Source organism: Cottoperca gobio, chromosome 6 (genome assembly GCF_900634415.1).
Source record: "Cottoperca gobio chromosome 6, fCotGob3.1, whole genome shotgun sequence".
Taxonomy (NCBI): domain Eukaryota; kingdom Metazoa; phylum Chordata; class Actinopteri; order Perciformes; family Bovichtidae; genus Cottoperca; species Cottoperca gobio.
In genome coordinates, this window is record NC_041360.1 from 24,821,761 (window position 1) to 24,844,607 (window position 22,847).

The following is a 22,847-nucleotide window of genomic DNA, read 5'->3' on the forward strand; positions in this document are numbered from 1 at the left end:
AAGTTAGTCAAAGCAGCATATTTTGTATATATGTGTTTTGTTCACCATTCACACCTTTAATCACCCAAATCATATATACCGACAACGACATCATCATCATCATACGAGGAAATGTAACTTCTTCAGGAGTGTGTTTCTTGGGTTTACGACGTGTTAGTATATAGATTGTTCTTTAAATGTGACCCATTAGTAGAGGTGCTCTTACATTTCCGATTTCCGGTGCTGCCACCAATAAATAAATACATCATACATCCCCACGGGTACATGGCTAAACTACACCTTGGAACTACAATGTTTAACATTATATTCTTTAGGGAACACCTGGACTAAGAGGAATCTGTAGAAGCTGTTGAAGAGGTGGTTAACGTGAGGGTCACCGGAGGTAGTAGATCATGCCTCAGTCCACGCAGGAGATGAGTGTCAGTCACTCTCTGCGTTGCTGTTTGAAGATGAACTGGTGGGCTCCACACAGGCAGACTGAAGCAACTTGCTGAGGGGGGAAACTTGCCCCCAAAAAGTTCACCATGCAGCAGGTTCTAATGGACTGTCTGTGGGAGCCAGAGAATCCAGTGGGGGGTGGGGGGGCGGCGGGTGGTACGGAGGGTTTCATACTGAGAAAATCTCACTGTCTTTTTCAAAAGCATGGGGGTTAACGCAGTCTTACAAGAAAGGCAAGCTTATCCATACGGTAGCAGACGTGCTTCATCCAGAAGAAGCTGGCAGCGACAAACTGGAGCACAGTCTAAAACAGGCCTTCTACCTTTGAGATCTATGGAATCAGCTTCATGTTTGTTTCTTTCATCACCTCTGGACACCAACGGGAGAAAAGAGTAGAGCCCTGTGAGAGAAAGGGGAGAGGTGTTAGAGCTCAGCGACGGGGAAAAGATTCAACGTTTCTGTCGCTCTTATTTCTGCACGGTGTGAAGAATCTCACCGACTACGCCGAAGAACCTCCGAGGGTAGAAGCGTTACACTATTTCAATGACGTTCAACTTGTTTCTGTAATTGGACAGAGAGAGGAGGATTAGACGTGAACTTCACTTTCTGCACGGCTTGATAATCAGAGTGTTTCTTATCTCTCAGGATCAGAAGCTGTCAAGAGCCAATCACAGTTTGATGCTTTATTGCATCGCTTGTGGATGACGCAATGTATAAGTTTAGCTTGGCAAGAGAGAACTGGCCTGGAATGAAGAGTTCAGTTCTGTTCCAGGTATCGAGAAGTGCACAGATATAGTATTATTATAGTGATGTACGTAAACATAAAGACTGTTTTCTATAGTGTAAGCACGTATGTCTAAACTTTACGTTTAAAAACCAGCTCACTTTTCAGATTTTTCAGCATCTAGTGGAGGTGCAGTCGCCGTGGTTCCTGTGAAGAGTCCACCTTCTTCAGGGCTCTGTTGATGATCCCCCTGGTTCCTCCGTGACCGGACCTGTTTCAGGAAAACTTTGTTTTACTACCAAAGCGATCAATTCAGAACTCAGTTCCAGCTGAAAGCAACACAACTCGTATCAACCGTCTGCACAGCATCTGCAGGAAGTTATCATACATCCCACGCATCAAAGCGGTATCTTCGCACAATAAAACTGGACACTGACAAACAGTCATATCTCCGGAGAGTCTCAGGAAGTAAAAACAGCCAAGTGACAGGGGTCAAAGGTCAGCTCACCTTCCACACAAGCAGGAATACGAGAGCTAGGAGTGGAATGAGCAGTAAGGAGAGAAGGCTTCGCTCCAACAGCTCAGTCTGGGGGCCCGGAGCAAGATCTGAGACAAGATGAGAATAAAACACAACATCACTTTCTCTCCTTCGACTCAAATCATAATTCAAAAGTCTGTCACTCCTTGGTCATAATGGATTCAACCCAAACATGTCAGGTTGATGGTGTTACTGTCATTCTTAATCTAACTGTATTTCAAACATTGAGTTAAACATCATCACCAGAAACAAAAGTTAATTCAGCAGTAAAACAGTTGTAAAAGCACAATATGTTGTGCAGTGTCAGTATCTGTGCGCTCAAGGTTTGACATCGCTCAGAAAACCTTCAGCAGAGCAAAGTGAAAACAGCCTTCGAGTGTCAAACTCTGCACGTACATCATTCAAAAAGAGAAACGCACCAGGCGGCCACACAGAAAACATTTTCCATCTTCTCAGCTGTTGTTACAACCCGTGTGTCGTGTAATACTTCATTAAGCCCTCACGCAGTGTTATTGCGTACGCTCATCTACAAGAACTCTTCTTTTAATTATGTGCAAGTGTCTTAACAAGGTGGGTAGAGAAGATGAGACCTACAGTAAGGCGTGCTGCAGAGCAACAATGATGAAGGGAGCTCGGTGGGAAAAATGACTGACAAACGCTTCTGCTTCTACACACCAGCTGCACTGATCCCAGATCTGACACGTCTCAGAGAAACTGACAATCGCAAACTTACGTGGTGTGCAGCCTGTTTCACACTCTGAGCCTTTACTGCTTGACGGTGGTGATTCTAGGGGGGGGGACAGGCAAAAACAACGAGGGTTAGTTAGTGTCCAATGATGAAAACATTTCATTGTCAGGTGCTAAAGATTCCACTCAACGGAGCCTCTTTTTTTTTTTTTTTTTACCCCCCACTCCCTCACACACACACAAAAGATCTAATCCAAGCACTCTGGCAGAGAAAAGCCAAGCGCTTGGGAAGATTGCTCTGTAATCAACACGTACACAATCAGGTTTCGGGCCTTTTCTTCCTTTTCACATGTGCTACCTGGGGACACCTTCCCTCAGTGCTGTGACTCAGCCGTGTCTCAATGGGCCGTCTACGCACTGAGACCGTTTTTTGAGTTTTTATCTCGCAAAGTTCTTGTTGAAGAAATAATGGTTCCTGGATTAAAAGCTTCTCCAAACGGCCCACAAGAGATCTGTCCTAAATAGAGCCAGTTTACAATTGTTCAAAGAGAGCGGCGGCGTTTTTACAAGCGAAAGGGAACTTGTGACAGGAATGTTGTCGGGTTTAAAATCTACAATGTGTGCGTGACCCTCATTGTCAGATGCTGCCGTTTTACAATAAAACAAAAAATGCTAAAAGAAAAACACATATTTTCTCACTTATGACAGATCTGTCTCATAGCGCCAGTGATGAGTGTCATCAGACGCAGTGCAGCGTGGCTTCCTCTCTGCATGGCTACACATCACTACAAGCTGGGGACAAAATATGTGATTTCTTTTGTCACCTTTCGGAAGCTTTCCAATGCAAATGTTGAGCTTTTCTTGGTAATAACGTGATAAAATGTTCTCAGGATTGTGTACGGCTTAAAAAACCTCATAAATCACACGTGGAATGTCTCGATGGCAGCCGCTCAGATGATCGTATCGCTCTCCAAACAGGATCACGGGCCAGCTTCATTCCAAACCCATCAAACTGACACCGGAGAGTTCTCTGACTGCACTAAGGGTTTGCTCTGCAGCCAGTCTCGCTGTTTTATTGTAGTATCCTGCGACTTGAAACATCACAGACCAGATGGCATCAACACGAGTCCTCAGCGAACAGTTCATTGTGGGTGTGTTACAACTAAACTGGGTTAATGCCTTAGATACGTCAGTTCTGTTTACATCAGAGAGGAAGAAATCACAGCTGTGACTTATTTTTGTTTTAACCACAATAAGAAGTTGTTGGAGTCCTTAAACTTGTATCGGCCAATTGTAGCTCCCTTTGCTCAAAGAAAAAAACAATCTACTTAGTTTTTCTGTCAATTTCATGGGAATTTTACTCTAATCTGTATTCTGAAAAAGGCCAACGACTCCTCCTGTTTCACCTGCAGGTCATCGTAGCACCAGCAACACGTGCTGCAGCTCTGCACCAACATCCATCCATAAACATACCATGAAGGCACCAACTAATGTTCATTATCTATTATTCTCACCAACAGTCTGAAAGAATCAGCAAATCCTTATAATTTGGTGCTTTTTCCGAACAAAGACCCAAAAGATCGATTAAATGTCTTAATTACAGTATTATTAACAAACATTAAGAGATTATCTACGTTCACTAACTCCCCAATGAAGATCCCCAAAAGCATCTTGTCAAAACAATGTATTAATATGTAACACTCATCTTGCTCTCTTACTAGTAAACTGGATGGATTTATGACTTATGACTCATTAACAGTCATGGATTTTATAATACACATATAATAAATGTACCTTTTAAATATTGTTCTGTCGTCGTGTATGGTGACGTGGGACAGGGAGGAGGGTCACAGTCATCTGAATCTTCTTTATTCTGTGCAGCTATAAGGAAGTCTTTGACAAAGTCAAAGTATCGCACCGTCTGCCACCTCTCTCTCCTGTAATGGCACTCGAAATCATACATGACCGGCTCCTGCGGAAACAAAAACACACAATTTATTGGCTTTGAAGCTGAAATCCATAACAAAACATGACGCTTATTGTGTTAATAATGAAAGCTAAACATTAAAGCCATGTGTGCATTGCAGCAGAGGGTTTGGACACTGTTGGTGTTTCATGCTAGCCTTGCAGGGTATTTTACACGTTAGCGTGAGTTGGGCTCGCCACATGGCTACATCAATAACGCAAGTCCTCAAAGCCATAACATGAGCATCCATGAAGATCTGGATAACTCTTCTTCTCTTCTTTGTAGTTTGAACATAACAGAAATGAATGGATTTTAGATTTAAATCATTACATCAAAGCACTTTCAAACGCTTAAAGCCAATAATTAGCAGCAACAATGGACACATTAAGTCTATGGTACGACCGCACTATGAACTTACCACAGACCCCATGTTGAGCCGCAGTTCTTGGAGCATTTGGATGAATATGCTAATATCTTTTCTGTTCGATGAAATGTTTCCAAACTTGTGTGCTAAATCTTGTAAACTCTCCTCCAAGTAGAAGACGTTTAATTTCACCCAACACATCCCTGCCTAAAAGAAAAAGAGCAGAGATTTGCCATGAGAAAAAGTCACAGACAAAGTCACAGACAAAGCTCTCAATCGAGTTCACATCCACCTAAGTCCAATAATCCTCCCAGTCAGATGATACGTTCACAGTTAATTCTGCACTTAATACAATATTGACACTGTGCGGTAGTTATAAGGTCAGCCAAAGTTTGGCTCCAAGGTGTAGCAGAGGGAAAGTTAAGCCACCGTTTCTTGCTCCTGGGAGCAGGTAAGTGTACACGGGATTGTAAAGATGCATTTACTGAAAATGACACGATATCTTACCTCTTCCTTTGGAACGTAGTGCACAGGAATTTTGTAATCTTTAGGAATATTTTGTCTCTGTAAAATGAAAAAGTACAAAAACATTAAATTGCATTTAAATCCTAAAAAGTAGCAACACAATAAGCTCACAATGACCTAAAGTTAAAACTCCTGCAACGATTCACAGAACTATTTTCATTTGGTGAGTCAAATGCATGACAATGCTCTCTTTTTCTATATGTTTTCATGTGTCTGTGCCCTATTATTAAGTGGATTTATTTGGAGCTCTCTCACTTTTTGACCTTCGTATATACTTTGCTGATAAAGTGCTTCGTGTCATGATGCCCGAGGAATCAGACGGCTCGGCGGATTCAAAGGTCTGGACCCAGTTAAAGAAAGAATATGAATTATAGAATAAATATGCTTCCAGGCACAGAACCGTCTCAGTAATGGCAGCCATGATTATGACCTGACTTTAAGATATGATAGTTATTCACCATACGGTAAAGAAATAGTCCTATGTGAATGTATACAATACTTTATCTTGAAATGCTTAAATTACAGTATTTCTCTTACCAAAAGAGAGAGTCTCGAGATGTCATCTGTCACTGGGTTGACGTCAAATTTACTTGAATGTACCCCAAGCGTGATGAACAGCAGTAAATGGACACAGACGCGTATCCAAATCTGTCAACAAAGACAAGAACAAGACATTTTGGCAATTAGTCCACATATTCTACATACATTAAATAACAACAATGTGTTCGATCTGTAGATAATAATCAACTCCTTGTGACCAGAATGTGAATTGTGGACGTTGGTTTCTCGGCACCGAACAATGTGAAGTAAATCGAAAAGTCAACAGCCGACATTAAAAGCCCAAAGCCGCCTTTTCTGTTGAGCGAGTCGGCATGAAACAACGAGACGCTGTGATCTATGATTATTTTACAACAACTTAAAGGTGACGCTGGCAATAAAAACATAACTGTGTTCACTCGTTTATTGTTTCCAATGAAGAGAGAGTATTTAACAAGTGTCGTATCACACCAGTGTTGCAGAAGAAGTGGGTTTTATCAGGATTGCCTTGGATCAACACTCAGATCGAGGTCATGTTTGTCCTGAATTACTACATGAAGTCTGTATACAAGTCTGATTGGACCTGATAAACCAATCAGAGGACGCAGGGAAGAGTCTGATAGCAGGAGAGACACATGCACAATCCAAAATGCATTTTTTAAGTGCATTGATACTTTTTCCGAGATAGAAACTTTGGACTTCTGCAGAGCTGTCGGCCAATAGAAGTTTTGAATGCACCAGTTAAGACACAATGAGCTTTTTTCACAGCAGACATTTTGACTTGGCAGAGCAGAGTGTTAATAATAACATTAACAATGGCTTCACTCCACTCAAACGTCCCAGTGAGCCATAACAGTGTGACAGCATGAACAATACAGGACCCTGAAACTGAAACACCTGTGCTCTTCCTATTGTGACACAAAATGGCTTCTGTGTGAAGGACCTTTTATATTAGGCTCAAATCAAACACTTTAAATTTAAATGAAATTTTGATGCTTTTTAGTGCATTAAATGATCCTTTCCATACACATGATGTCCTCATAGTTACTGTAAACTGCGATCGTTAGTCTTCAACATTTCTGTGGAAGTAAACCGGCTCCTTTCATGCAGGTGACAGCAGCTGCTTTAAACTGACAAACGAGCAGCGTTTGTTGTGTTGAACAGACCAGCGTTTTTCAGAAATGTCACACAGGTCACGTTCAGGTCCTTTTAAGTGAAGCTTTTCGCTGTGCAGATGTTCTTAATCTGTCTTCACTTGCTGTGAGCGCTCATGCAGGCTGGTTCTCAGCCAACCTCAAAGCCGTGAGAAATGTAGACTTTGAATAACTGTAAGTGATGTTGCAACAGTCGATGTTGTTGTAACATGCAGGTAAGGGATCAAACAATATCGAGTGTCAACATATCATGAACTCAGTGTCAAGACGTGCATGTGCAGTGTTCATTAAACTGATCTGTTTTATGACCAGTGACAGAATATGAAGTTCAGTTCAAGTGTGGTGTTACTAGTTGGCAGCTCTTAAAGTAGACAGGAGTGTTGACGGGAGCCGTTTCTTTCAGTTGGCATGTTTGCATTCAAATGAAACGGTTAAGAATGTGAAGCAGAACAAATGAGGTGTGATCAGGACAAAAGTGCACAAGCACATAGGTGGATGATTGACAGTTGGTGGTGATAAAAGGCAGCGAAGAAGAATACTGGAAAGCAAAATGTAAACAACGCAAAGGTAATTAGTTAGCTTTGCAACGAATAAGAAAAATCACTCGCCATGTTTGTTACACCTAAAGGACACATAATGCCTTTTAGTAAACTTTAAGATAAAGTATTTTATCAGGCCTGATGAGACTGGACGTGTAGCGTGGGATGGCTTCTTGTTTTCAATGAGAGTGAAGGGTTTCGCTGCTTCTGCTTTGCTGAGCACCTCGCGGTCTTGGCAGGATCACCTTGAACGCCCTGAGTTCAACTTTTCAGCGTTTATTCCCCCCATTGTCCAATCAGAGCTTTATGACTCTACCAACCATAGTCACTATAATCTGAAAAGAAAACAACCTTGAGGTAAATTAGCGCGGATTAGGTAGTGTAGCGTTCATGGTTTGTGTTAAGATAACGTTAGCACTCATTCAGGGGTTGCCTGTAACGACAATACATTACATACAAAGTGCTCCGGGCGTCTCCAACAATAACAAGGCAGTTTGGAGCGCCCGGTCTGATCGGAGCCTAATGGAGCCGCATTGGCTTATGTGCCACTAACAGTTCATTTGGCCGACCTCCTCCCGCTTCTCTGTAACAATCTGACCATGTTATGCAACAGACCGGCATTTCTCTTCTTAATAGAGATTAGGGCCAGCCGCAGCCTTCCCCAAAAACAATTCAGCAACCTTGAAAGTCAACCTCCCTTTTGGAGAATAAAGCTTTACACTGTTGCACAAATGGCACTGAGTGAGAGGGATAGAAACATAATAATGAGCTGAGCCATGTCTAATCTTCAGGCACTTCAACCTGTACAACAGGATTGTGTTCTGGAGTTTATTTAAGCAAAGGTTGGATGACCATGTTTGCTCTTTTACTGCAGCGTGTTGCCTCTTGTTCACAGTTACGTCGATACTTTTGCTGTCTTCACTTTCCCTGACAGTTTGGCCATTTAGATCGGTCATTTTCAAATCTTCAAGGCAGAGTCCGCCACCCACGTTCCTCCTGTTACTATATAATTGTCAAATGGAGCCACAACAGGAAGAGAATGGAACAATGATCCATCAACAGCAGGAAAGGCAGCAGGAAAAGCAGCATGTAAAGCGCAGATGGGATGTAAATCAATTCAAAGCTAATCGTCTTTCAGTGGCAGACAGGGACAAAAAGCAAGCATTGCTTTCGGAGAGATTAACAAAAGACAAATCAAGTACGACTCAACCTCTGCTCGTCTTGAACCGCATTTTTACAGGACACAGAGGGTGAAATCAGAGACGCCCCAGACACAACTACAGTACATAAGGTCAAGGATTGTGCAAGAAGTCATGTTACAAGTTGTTCAGCAAAGTAAAACTTGAATCTTAAACAAAACCTAGATTCCACTACTTTCTCTATATTTAAAGAATTAAAGAAAATGTGCAAACACATGTGGGGTGACCAGTCACATACAATTTCAAGTTGTATCCCAACTCCCTTACAGTTCCTGGATATCATATTTTCTCTACCTCAAAAAGCACTTAAGTGCTCCACACTTGAACTGACTGAATGAGAAGCATGTTGACCTGTGTTGTGCATCTGAGCTGACATGCTTCCTCCACACTATGCTCTATAAAAAATGAAGTGACATAGGGGAAGCGTGTTATAGATGCATGGAATCATTTTTCAGAAATGTGTGTGATGTAGGTTTATAGAAAGTTGTGCTTCAAGTTGCAACAAAGCACCAGAGCTGACTTTTATTTCATAGCTTCATCTTCAAGACATTCTCACTGAATCTGGTTTCCATGAATGAGGATTTCACTCAACACGTTCTCAGGCACTACCCTGCATAGTTTGCTTAAGGGATGATTCAGTAGGTGGTGGCCACTAATGCTTTGTTGTCAAACGAACATCAAGCAGCAAATGAAATGATATCCTTTTTGTTTTGAAGACGGGCTGGAACATCACATAGAAATCAAATCAGAGACCAGATTAATAAAAAAGACCATGGAAAGAATCCAGTAGAGGAACGCGTCTGTCATCTCGAAACACAGCGAGACAAACAACAATGAAGAGTGTCACTTCATCGCTCGCTATAACATTACACATGTCGGTCCCACGTCAGGAGACATAATCTTCATCTGTTTTCCTTCACTTTGAAGAAAAATGTTCAACAAACCCACATGCAATCTCTGAGAGAAAACTCAACATGTGTTGAGAGTAAGTAGAGGAAAGCCAGTGAAGGGGTAACATGTACACTCTTCCCGCTGAGAGCGGCGCTGTGAGGCGCTACCTGAGCTCATAGTTGCCATTTACTGTCATTAGTCTTTTAAAATGTACGGTAATCCCTATGGCTTTTTTCTGTGAGAGCAAGTAAACACGGCAGTATACACAGCAGGAAGTGATGTGTGATGACAGCAACATCATTGCCCGGGTCTTTGTGAGACAGATTCACAGCCCATGAAACAAGCCAGCTGAAAGCAATTTATGTTGGATAGTCGGAGGTAAAAAATGTCTGAAACATAAAAGATTTTCATAAAATGTGGGCAGGTAGACCGTGGGGGAACGGAGCAACTGGTTTTGATCCTGATCCTGATCGGATACGTCTGCCTGTTGACCTTTACGTCTCTGCGTGTGCAGCAGCATTGGTTTAAGGTTTGCAGTCGGAAAGGGTCTTCTATTTTTCAATAATATAATATTATGAAAGACCCGACTGAAAAGGTATGAAAGGATATGTTACTTTTGCAGGTGCATAACTTTGTGTTCTTCTACATTGTTTAACTTAACTGTAAGAACATTGATGATGATTCTTTCAACCTTTGTGAACCTTTGCACATTTCTGCACACAACTACCACCAAGTGCTTCCATTTTTAATTCAAATGGATTGTACATATTCTTTCTATTTTTATTTTATAATTTCTTATAGTGGATTTAAACATGTGCATTTGGGAAATAGTGTGTCTATCTTTGTTGGCGTTACTCACCAGAGTTTCAAGAGCAGACACACCACCAAGGATTTCACACACTCATTTAGCTTCCAGAGAAGCTGGGAAATGAGGGAAGACTGCAGATAAAGCTGACAAAGGTGAACTTGCTGGTACATTTTGAAATCTGTGCAAGTCAGAGCTGTCACACACATGCAGACCCTCATTACACACACTGTCAGCGGCTTAGCTAGCCACAATGTTGGATGGCTTTTCGCTGCCAATAAACAAGGACCACAAAACACGACAACACTGGTGAATCAGTCTGAACGCACCTCCACACGAGCCACTGCAAGCTTTTACTGTGAAGCAGCTATAACCCGGCGTACTGTATACGTGTAGGCGTATCCAGGGAGGTTAGCGCCTGTGCTAACTCAGTGTTCCAACATGGCCTCAAACCACTTTTATACAAACCAGATGGAACATCTAAATAGCAGGGGTGCAACAATATGTATGAAATTGCGATTATATCCATCAAAATACGATGGTGTAGCTGTAAGCAATTATGTTTGCATATCGTGAATCCATTCAGCTTTGAAGGTTATTGCGGGGGGGGGGGGGGGGAGAAAGCAGTGTTTACAAGGAAACATTTATTGCCAGCATGCATGGGATTAAAAACAGCGTTCTGCGGTCACAGTGTTACAGCATGTGTAATAGTGTATTCAATATGTTTTCCAACATTTTGCCAAGCTGGCCAAGTCAGAGTTATTGGCTGTGTCCAATGCATTTGGGTGTTTGACTAAAATATGTTACAGTGCTTACAGATTTTAGTCTCCTACTCTAAATATTTAGTAAGTTATTTACTTTGGTGTATCTCATCTCTCTTAGTCCTTGCGGTATATGAACGTGGACATATTCTTAACTAAACGAGGTTGAAGTTTGAGGCTTTACAACATTATTATAATTTGCTGTGATGCACGACTAAACCCAAGAATACAACTGAAACCAAGATGCAAAATGGAGCAATAATTCCTATCTCATCCAGAGCATATAAACATCTTGGTCAAATAATACCTGTGTAAAAACAAACATAGCTCATGGACTCCCAACACATCAATAAACAACAAGGATTCAGTGAGAAAAGGTTTCAACTCACTCGCACTCTCCGAGTGACCTTCTGACACTCACAGCTGCTTTTCCCATGCAGGATATGATGCCCATTTCTATCTTGAATACGGAAAACAATGTTGTTGCTGTTTCCTTAATAAAGAAAGTCCACCGTTTTGATTCTTACAATCACACAACCAGCTGAAAGCAAGAGATGTGAACAGTGCCACCCTCTTGTCCGTCACCATCAGATGCATTAAGGCCATCGATGCCTGCTCGCTCTCATCATATCGATGCTGACGATGATTACCTTCGTCTCTTTTTGCAGCACCACTTTGAACCCGAGGTATCATTAGTCGAACAGGCTCTGCAGACCGTTGGCCTTGTGGCCCTTTTAACCACATAATCTCATGAAAGTGGAACACAGGGCCTCGCATGACATTAGTCCACAGCAGCACGCAGCCTGTTTTGTGAGAGAGATGGATATTTTATCCTAATCTTTTGCCGAGATCATTGTTTTGAATTGTGTCATGTGATATTAGTTCCCATGTTTCATAATAAGGATTAAAACATGTCAGATGATAAATGCTGTGCAAAGAAAAGTACCAGCCTGCTGTCCAGATGTTCTGGAGTTGATCCACGCGAAGGTTAACTAAAGGTTTTAAACGCTTCATTCAGGTTTGTTTTCGCCCCGTTATCAGTTTTCTTTTTGTTGTTTTTGTGTGCATTGTGTATTGGAAAATAAACAACAAACAACTAGCCTGATCTGGAAGATGATTGGTTGCACCTGAGCACGTTTATAACGGTAAACTCTAAGGAGCTGATCACTTATCCAAACCAGGCATTTCACTCATTCATTTTAATAAGTGTCCAGATTTATTTTTACATATTTGTTTGCTTTGATAATGAGGGATATAATGTGAACATACAGCTCACAAAAGTTAGATTTAATGTATTTTAGTTTCCAGGGTGTAATGTGACAAAGGGTAAAGATTTTCAAAGGGTATGAAGACTTTCTATAGGCACTGTATGTCTGCTTCTTGTACACATTTCTTGATTTTGTAATAGCTTTTGCAATAGTTCTTATAACATTACTCCTTTCTTAATATTTGCTCTTATTTTACATTTACATTTCTCTTACTGTGTTAATGTTTGCACCATTAAACACCAAAGAAAATTCCTTGTATGTTAAAATCTACTTGGTAATAAACCAAATTCAGATCCTGATTCTGATTTAATGTTTAAAACATTTATTGTTCACGACATTTCCTATTGCTTCAAGCTGTTTACTGACAAGAACAATGTTTCCGTCCCACAACACACTGTAAAGAGTCGCCAGGCGGTCACCGGGATGAGTCAAGACCAACTCGAGTCCAAGTCAAGTCCAAGACCAGGTCCAGTCGAGTCCAACAATCCAGGGTCCTGTTCAAGACCATAAAAGGCCATAGCGTCTATCCAATGCTAATCTTCTGCTCTCCTTCGTAACCGCACGCACACATCTTAGACAACGGCTCCTTTTGGATAATAACAGATAACAGAATAGATCTAACGTAGGTAGAAATAGCAAATGTCACACAAAACCAACACAATTCCAATTCCAACAAGGCACGAGTCCAAGACAAGTGCAGGACTTCGAGCCCAGCCTCGAGTACCACGACCATGACAGGCGACCAAGGAAGAACGTCACATTCACATGTCAATATTTAACATCTTAAGAAAAGATTCCTCAATAATCAGGAGGAATTATTTTCCTCACGAAACCCGTAAAGATAAGACTATAAAGACAGCATCGATATTTATTATCAAAATGTAATTTAAGACTTTTATGTTGGGCTTGCAATGAGTCAAGAGAAGACTGCAGTTTTCATATATTCATTACCTTGATTGCATATTAATATATGACTTTTCAGGCCATCAAACGGTACAAAAAAGAGGCTAAATAACGAAGACATGCGCTTGATTTTCATGCAACTAGAGTTCTCTTACTTCACGGGTAAATCAAATTAGCATCTGAGAACATTCTGCTGCTGCTGTCTATTTACAGCTGCTGGCAGAAACAATATGCACTTCAAGGTCACAAAGAGGAGCAAGACAATTCGTATTAAATCAAACTGGTTGTGCAGAACTCTAAGAGGCACTTGTCTGATAAATGACGGGTGGTTCTTGGTAGTAATGACTGTCGCACGCTGTGGTATCATCTCTGGTTGAAGGTGATTATTGTGCATGAGAAAACATAACAAGACCTTACAGACTGACTGTTTGAGAAACCTTCTTATGCAGACAAAAGGAGTGTCTGTCAACCTCGCACGGCTAGAGACAACAACCTCTGTTTAACTGGCTCAAACAGTGTTGGGAAATATGTTCTACAGCTCAACTTGACAGCAAATAGGGACGCACTAAAAGTAGTTGTTCCAATAGCTAAACTCTGGTAGTGAGCAGCTACATCGCTACATGGAACTCAGTAGGATAAAGTAGAAGATACAACTTGAGTCGACAGCTTGAACGAAAGTAGCTCATAGCAGAAACAGTGAACTTTCTAATGATGAAGAAATGTCCCGATTGATATCCGACGCAGTTAATAAGGCTAATATCATATCCACCGTGCAAGGTCAGAGTCTGGCTGAAACCGATCCTGCAGATGGAAACGATGCGTCCCGACTTGCAGATGGCTAAACGCTGGAAGGACAGATAAGCTCAAAAGTGAATAAATATAATAAAAATATTAATTCAGAAGGGATGTGACGGTCATTTTCATGGGCTACTTGATGTCACAACGAAAGCAGGCCTCCATCGGTGTCTAATTAAAGCTACGTGGGTCTACAGATGATTGTTATCAACAGCTGTGCAGGCGGAGGTAGAGACCCTGTGGGCCGAGATGAATTAAACCACATAAATGGCACTAGTGCTCACAATAAAGAACACGCTGTGACACGTAGCTATGGCCGATGTTCAGGAAGGCGCTTGTAAAAAACTTGTACATTTAATACAACATGAAGACAATTTGTTTTTGTGGCTCAACATATGTTTTCCGAGAAAAACAGGACACAAACAAACCTTTTCAAATGTCTAAGAGAGAACACCCGGTGCGTTAAATAACGGGTTTCAAAGTGTGTTTCCCAAATGTTGCGGCTTTTTAACTAAACAACATGAAGGTACACAGGTACACTGGAGAGAATTTGAGATTTTAATGGTGAAATGCAAATAAAGGTGGGAAGGGAGGACAAACAACCTGGAGTTGTTATTTTCAGGGACATACACGAGATCCCTTTTTTCAAACTTGGACCCTTTGGCATCTTGTTATTCCTCAGAGGAATTTCTCCTGACATTTGTTGTTTGAGATGTGGCTTAATCAGATTGCTGTATCTGAGACGAGTCCCACTATGTAATTCAAGAATAATGGTAACGGACGTGTTGACTTGAACTACTGATGCTTTGATTGCAATTCAGCCTTCTCGTTGGTGTCAAACAGGGAATCTGATGTCGCTACTTAGAGCACATTTGAAAGGGGAGGATGATGGCAAAATGCATTTGTATGCTCTCTGTTGTTTTCCTTGGACAGGGAAAGTGATATTTCATTCTTCCCCTTTATGAAGCCACATCACTTACTATAGTCAACAAATAACTGTGAGGACGGATCTAGTAAATATGAACTGCAGTAGGGTAACTTGGCTTAGACAACAAGGAAGAAAGCTGAGTTGTGTAACTGCTTCTATATCAGATTCTCTTTACAGATGTCCTGCCAACTTTTTACATTCACAACTTCTCACCCACTGAGTAGCTCAATAGGCACCTTGTTTTACTCCTGAATCATTAAATTGCAAAGACCGTACTGAATTGTGAAACAAAAATGCATTGAAGTTTTGATCTTGTGAGTCATCCCTGCATGTGCATGACTGGTTGGTAATGGCTGATGGTAATTATGCCGTCTGCTTTGATAACACAAGGCGCAAAGACGGTGCTGCAGAATCTGCAACATGCGCTTCACACTGTTGTGGAGGACAACATCGGGAGACAGGAAGGAAAGGTTTTGTTTTTATTATGGCGATGAAGGCAACCGTGATTGAGATGGGGGTTAATGAATGCGCCACCCACTTACAAAATAACAAACTTATCTTCCTTCAAACTGTAAGATGCAGGTACAGACAAGCGTCCATAGCAAGGCAGAGACTGTCCATGAATTCTGGCTTTGAATTCTTCCTCAAATCTAAACTCTTCTTTACTTTGATACTTTAAATCACGACGTTTCCACTTACGGCTGCTTGTTCTTGAGTTTTAGAACGATTTTTGCTGAGAGTAATGCGTTAAAACAAACTTTAAAGTATGCTAACCTGAAGTTAGCATAAAGGTCAACATGTAGTTGAAACCTAGATGAACAGAAGAGCCCAAGTCATGCTGAAAGTGTCCAAAACATTTAACAGAGACGTCTTTAGTTGACTGCACAACATGCTTAGAGCAATGGTTTCATGACAAAGGTCACGTGCACCCATGTGAACAGCGGAGATGACTAATACAGTTTCTAACCTCTGTGTCATTTGTCCTTCGTGGCCTCTCATCTTAGCTTGAGGAAGAACTGATCATGTGGAAACTGCAATTTCTTAGCAAACATGTAGATATCTACGCACATCAGACAAATCCAACCCATCTCAATGCCCTCCGGTCAGATGTATCCTGGAATAGCTCAATTCTTGAGATGACTTCACACTTTCTAAATGCACAAGGCTCCTCGAGCTTTATGTGCCTTAAATTATGTGAATTCAAGGTCGTTCACACAGAACTGAGGAATTTAAAAGAGCCAGAACACACGCACAGCACAACCACACTCATTTAGTTTGATATCTCTTTGCAGAAAGGACTAAATTACTAATCACGTCACAATTTGCTTCATTTGTCCTCAACGTCACCAGACAAATGTGTCTTCACTCATTCAGAGGGAGCAGGCTGCTGCACAGAAGTGCAACTAAATCAACTTTAAATGACTCTTTACACACTAAAGTGGTTTACTTTCCTCCTTTAACTTCTCATATGAAGTAAATGTTGATTGCACAATCTGATGGCTATAGAATAATGACATCATCTGTGTTAAGCTTAGCATTTCTGTCTGCATGAGGCCGTCAAGGCAAGTGTGTCAACCATTGCGCAACCGAAACAGTAGGGCTGCACTCCTGACAGTTGATGAGTCGAATCATCCGTCGGGGATGCCGCAGTCGGGTTTAAAAGTTGTTTGCTTCCACTTTAAGTTAATATCATTAAGCCTCTACGGGGATATTACACTCACAGAGGGTGTGACTGAGGGTTAAATCCAAAGCTCCTTGAAAACACTTGTAAAGATGCTGCGAAAACCCTAAATATCAACTTTTAAAGGACCAACAAAAAGAGACTTCTTTGACTTTGCTTCAGTGTATTTATAGGAACCCATAGAAGAGCAAAGAGGCTTAATTTTACAACCGCTTGAAATGTGGGTGGATGTTTTGGAAATATATGACAGAGAGGTGAAAGGACAGAGGTTTGTTTTAAAATAAGCACAGTGAGCTCCACACTAGGCCCATATGTCTCTTGGACAAAGAAGAAACCACAACATACAAGATGTTCATGCTCTGTTTCATGTCACAGGAGAATACTGCAGAGGAGGATCTTTAAATGAAGTGGTTGTCAGGTTTCTAACATTAGCGGCTGCACTCCCCTTGCAGAGAAGCACTTTGCTTTTTATTTAAAGACACTAAATATAGGGAGCGTGTTAGCTGGAGCGGCAACAAACAATATTTATTTTATTATGCGTACTATTAACTTATTTATGGTTAAGTCTATGAAATGTCCCAAGTTCCCAATGTGCCAAAACCCAAGGCTATTACATTTTACAACGACACAAAAGAGGAAACCAGAAAATCACATTTGAGAAGTCGAACCAGCGAAAATGTGCTTTTTTATTCATTTTTGTTTCAACAAAGTCAAAGTTTGATATTTACTACAGCAATAAACTATTTAAAGGGTAATCCATGACAAGAAATGTAATAATAAAAGAGATTTAAGACAATCAGGAGTCATGCAAATTACAAACGTAGCAAATACAGATCGTTTGGACACAGTCTTGGAGTTCAGAGGAGAGGAAATGTGAGCTTGTTCTAATAAATTGCTTCTGATAAATGCATCACTGTGACTTCTGGTTCACACTTGCTGCCAACACACAGAACAGAGCCATCACCGAGCTCCGGTCGTGTACTGCACCATGTGACAGTGATCTCCCCACTGATGTTCGCCTACACACGACACCCACTCACAAACAGAGACAAACCCGAACCACCGAACACATCTTTGAACCGATCCAAGCGTTCGGTTCAAAGCTTGCACGTTGCACCTTGGGGGGGGGGGGGGGTTGTTTTTACATCTGCAACACCCTGAGAAATGCTCTTTCTTCAGTGTATAGCTGAGATTAAATAGTATATATTTAAGACATAATTCAATTTCTGCAGCAGTTTCTCCTGTTTTGACCTGGATGGTGTAAATAAGGCCAGAGTCCTACGAGGGAGATCAAACATCCGCTTTGTGTGCAAAGGACAGGGAGCCTCTTAATTTGGTTTTCCGTATTTCTGCTGAACTGTGGCCTTAGATCTGAAACATTGCTTCCAGCTATTTCCATTTTATTGACGTAATTTCGAACTTCAGCCTCGAGAATATTCCAGTATATGAATATGAAACTGTTGTCTGTATACTTAGACCAGGGGTCAGGAGCCTTTTTGGCTGGGAGAGCCATAAAAGCCAAATATTTTTAAATGTATTTCCTTGAGAGCCATATATTTAATAAAAGTGGTATCAGTGTTTCCCCTAACATTGTCTGTGTATCACCGCATCATACACCAGGAAGCACTGTGTTGTGAAGCTCTGGAGATGGAACATGTAATAAGCACCGAAACACAGACAGGAAACTTTATAAGAGTCCATTTAAGTCTTTTCCTGAGGAGATACATTCTGAACATGGCGGTGCGATGGCTCAGTCGAGGGAAAGTGTTGAATAGATTTTTAGAGTTGCGTGAGGAAATCTGGCCGTTTTTGGAAGCAAAGGGAAACACACCACAGATCTCTGGGACGATGTGAGCTGTTTGTGCGACATAACGAAGCATCTCACTGTTAAACCTGCAGCTTCAGGGCCGTGTGATCACGGACATGTGTGATGCAGTGAGAGCCGAGCTGCCTGTGGGAGACTGATGCAGAAGGAAACTTTGGTCACTACATGTTTCCAAACACTGACAAACCATCTCCACCGCTGTGTTCCCGACTGCACATGAACTGCTCAGCAATCCATTTGCAGTTGACGTGGAAACAGCACATGTGAACATCCAAATGGAGCTGATTGACCTCCAGTGTAACGACACACTCAAGGCAAAGTGTGACTCTGTGGGCGCTGCAGTTTCCAAGCTTCACCCCCGAAACGATGCCTTAATGTTGGCCCTCTCTGTGATTGAGTTTGACACCCCTGGTCTACTGCTTGCTTTGCTCAGTTTCTTCTCAGCTGTTTCACAAAGAGCAGGGCTCCGCCCCCTACCCACACACGCACACACACACACACACACACACACACACACACACACACACACACACAGTTACAGTCAGAGACAGAGTGGAGGTAAGGATAGGGGAGAACTAAAACAAAATCCGCTGCTAAATGTTTTACTTTAAAATGACACAGTATAATTATTTATTACTTGTTAAAATGTCAGAATTAGAATTAGAATGACAGGATATCAGGATAGGGTATAGGTTGAGCTAAACTACAGTGTCTATTTGGTGTTGCTGACAAAATTAATCTGGGAACATGTTGGTATCACGCAACAATGTGACAGTTCTAAATCTCCTTTAACGACGAGGATGCGCAGCCAGACATGATCTCGTGATGCAACATGAGTCACAGGGTCTGTTTAATATGCAGCCTTGACAAATAAGCATTAATCAGTGCTGCTCTTATATATCTGCTCAAAATGAAAGAGTGTTCATAACTGATCACAGGGAAATGTACTGACTTTGCACTTTGTGAAACAAAAAGTGGTGCAAACTTTTGATTTTGATTTTAAATGAGAAGATGCTTCAGCAGGTACGACATCCAGGTGAACTCGGCAAGGTAGCTGTGATTTATTAGAGTTTTAAAAGCAAATCTTTAAACTGAGACTTGATTAGCAAATTCAAGTCTATTTAGGGCTGACTAATATATAGAGTTATTGATATATGAGAGTAGATATTGTCTTTTCTTAGTTTACATTTGTGAAAACAGGACAGTTGTGTCAAGGCTGGAGTGTAACTGCTGCCCGAGGGTTAATAATCAAATGTGGTGTGATTACTGCAGAGTGTAATTCTGACACAACACCCCCCCCCCCCCCCACGACGCCTTCTTTAATTAATCCTCCAAATCTGAAACAATTAAGATTTCCTGGAATGTTCTCGGATCTCAGAGGATTCTCATGCATTGTAGTCCGACGCAGGTCACCACGACACTAAAGCAGAAGGAAAACAACATTATGTTGTTATGTTGTTATTATGTTGCCTGTGGATTTACAGCCCTGAGTTAGAGGCTGGCTCCTCCGGCTGGACCATGTGTGTGTATAAATCACGCTTAAACACTCCAGCCGCTCTTCACCTGCTGTGAGTCAATTGTGCTGGATGGAAATGTGCGGTGGAAAAGCTCAACCAGTCGACAAGCCACGAGCTGTATATCATCGCAGGGATCAGCGGAAAGACTTTCACATGTCTGTGTCTGTGCTGAAGGAGCGGCCACAGACGTGATGTCTTCTAACACCTACCGCAGCCCACAGACCTGACTGACTGCTCTCCCAACACTGTGCAGGCATCAGAAAACTAGCGCTCCCTACTGGTGTCAAATGTTCTGTGAAGGTGTGAAGGTCTAGACATGCTTCCCACTTTCTCTCTCACACACACACGCACGCACGTGCGTTCATTCTTCTTGTTTAATCTGTTGATTCTGTTCTCCATTAACGGATCAGTTGTTTGGTCTAGAAATATTTCTTAAAGCCTCAGATTATCTTGTTTTGTCCACAACTCAAAGATATTCAGATCACTATGAAACGATTCATCTCAATCTTCATTAGATCAGATCCAAAGCCTTTAGCTTGTAACTTATTACGAACAACAAAGATGTCACCGTCATCAGTTCACCAGAGATGTACTCTTTCATGAGAGGATGAAGTACATCAGTGCATCTCTGGGACGAATTTGCGATATGTTTTCTACATGTGATTACATGAAAGTGACAGGAGCAGTGGCGAGGAGTACATAAAAGATGAAAGGTGGCGGCTGATGCAGCCAAACACAATTTACTATATAACTTCATTATGAGAAGCCCAATGGAAACTCTGCTCTGAAGATAATTAACAGCAGCAGAGATGCAGAAATGCCCACCCTTCCTCCAGGAAGCTTCAAAGACTTCTATTCCCATGCGCGCACACACACACACACACACACACACACACACACACACACACACACACACACACACACACACACACACACACGAATATACACTCCCTGTTCAGTCAGTATTAATATGTATGCCCTTTCATTTTTCTATCTGATTTAATTATTTAAAGGAGTCAAAGTTGCCATTCAGGGTGATGCAAAGATGAATCAAAAACCTGATTTACACAGGATTCAACAACAGCTCGGGGGATGTAATGCAGGTTAAACCTGCCTAAATTTAGGTTGCACACCTTAATGCGCACAACTGACACACACACACACACACACACACACACACACACACACACACTACATATTTGTAAGCCAATTCACATTGCAGAGCTGTTCCACATGGACATGTGCGCAGGAAAAGACACATATGTTTTCACTTAAAATACATTTAAAATAGTTCTTTCTGTTTAGTAGCAGGTTGCCCTTCGGGTGACCACCTGGCTGCTCTGGAGGATTAAACCTGTCATGTATACCTGCACCACAAATCACAGCTGCGGGAACGTAGAAATGTTGTAAGAGAAGAATTAAGTCGTTAATTTGTAAATGTTTAGGATCAGTCACGTCAGAGAGCAGAGATTAAGGTGTCAGCGCTCGCGGTCACAGAGCCCAGTCTGGCCCTGCACAGCTCTCCACACAGACTAACAGGCAGCGGCTGCAGGAACCGGAGGATGATGCCTCTAAATGATCAGTTCCACCGATACAAACAGAAATATATTTAGAAAAGGCAGAGACTGACACCCAGACTTCCCATTGTACCTGCATAACACCAGCTTCATTCACAAATTAGGAGTTGTGCCAGCCTGGAAATGTGTATACATTATGGTTTCTACTTGATTTAGAGATGTTGTTCTTATTCCCAAGACTGGCGCCGTTAATATAAACTTATTGATCGGGGAGGGGGGGGTGCATGAGGAGCGCAGATCTTCATGCGGAATAAGGAAGACGCGGACGAGCTGTATGAAGTGTGGACAGGTGTCGTTATTTAAGTACTTTCAACACCTGAAAATAAAATAAAAAATGTAAATATATAAATATATATGTAAATGTATAAGTTTGAAGACTCGTTTGAATGGCTAAGTTTGACGACTCGACCCGCAGGAACGTGTCCCGCTGTCCTGCGTCACGCCTCAGCGCAAATCGTTTATTTCCTCAAGTAACAACAAACAGAAACAATCAGAAACAATCACTTACTTTTGGCTTCTTCATATGGAACGACAGGAGTAAATCCAGTGTGTGCGAAAGCCTATTTTATTTTACTTCTTCGGGGAGGAAAGGGGTTGTCATCATCCTGTGTGCACATATCCAATGCCTAAGTCAGCAGTATCCAAGCAGAGGAGAAAAAAAGCTCCAAGAAGAAGAAGGAGAAAAAGAACGGAAATCAAACTTTCAACCTTTGCAACCTTTAGGCGAATGGTGTGTGGCATCTAGCCCATCTATCTACAGCATAGATCCAGACACTGATGGCTCGCAGCGGCGGAGCGGGACAGCGCGCGGAGGGAGGGAATTAAGCCTTTATAATGATGCGTGAAGAACAGTCAAAGAGCCGCCCTCTGACGAGCTGCAGTGTGAAGAGGTTCACCCCGAAACCCCGGCTGCCAGTATACAAACAACCAGATCAGACATCGAAACAGGTTCAGAACTCACCCCTCTGTGCCGCGTGCATATATAGCGACTTTATTTGGCTTGCAAGTTTGACATTTAACTTAAAAGGATACACACTAACCCTAGTTATTCTCATTTTACCTTCAAGAATATTTAAAATCCTTCATGCAAAAACATATTTCAGCGCAACATTCTGCAGGAGAATTGTTAGATTTCAAAGATATAAGTATGATTTTAATGTGTATTTGCACAGTTACGATGTAGCAATTCATAAAATGAGTTAGAGTGAAAAACCTTTGAACCGTG

The 22,847-nt window shown here is 41.7% G+C and overlaps 1 protein-coding gene across 2 annotated transcripts; it reads right to left on the reverse strand.

The window, feature by feature from the left end:
• Positions 1-595: 595 nt before the first annotated feature.
• Positions 596-22,373, reverse strand: kitlga (kit ligand a). 2 transcript variants are annotated; one of them, XM_029434357.1, is made up of 10 exons: positions 22,131-22,373; positions 5,780-5,890; positions 5,225-5,281; positions 4,772-4,924; positions 4,182-4,359; positions 2,434-2,487; positions 1,671-1,768; positions 1,324-1,433; positions 935-999; positions 596-838 (listed from the first exon to the last, which is right to left on the reverse strand). In XM_029434357.1, the coding sequence occupies exons 1-9, from the start codon at positions 22,143-22,145 to the stop codon at positions 969-971; spliced, it is 807 nt and encodes a 268-aa protein (XP_029290217.1). In that variant the 5' UTR covers positions 22,146-22,373; the 3' UTR covers positions 596-838; positions 935-968. The 2 variants fall into 2 exon arrangements, with proteins under 2 accessions (XP_029290217.1, XP_029290218.1); XM_029434358.1 differs by lacking the exon at positions 2,434-2,487.
• Positions 22,374-22,847: the final 474 nt, after the last annotated feature.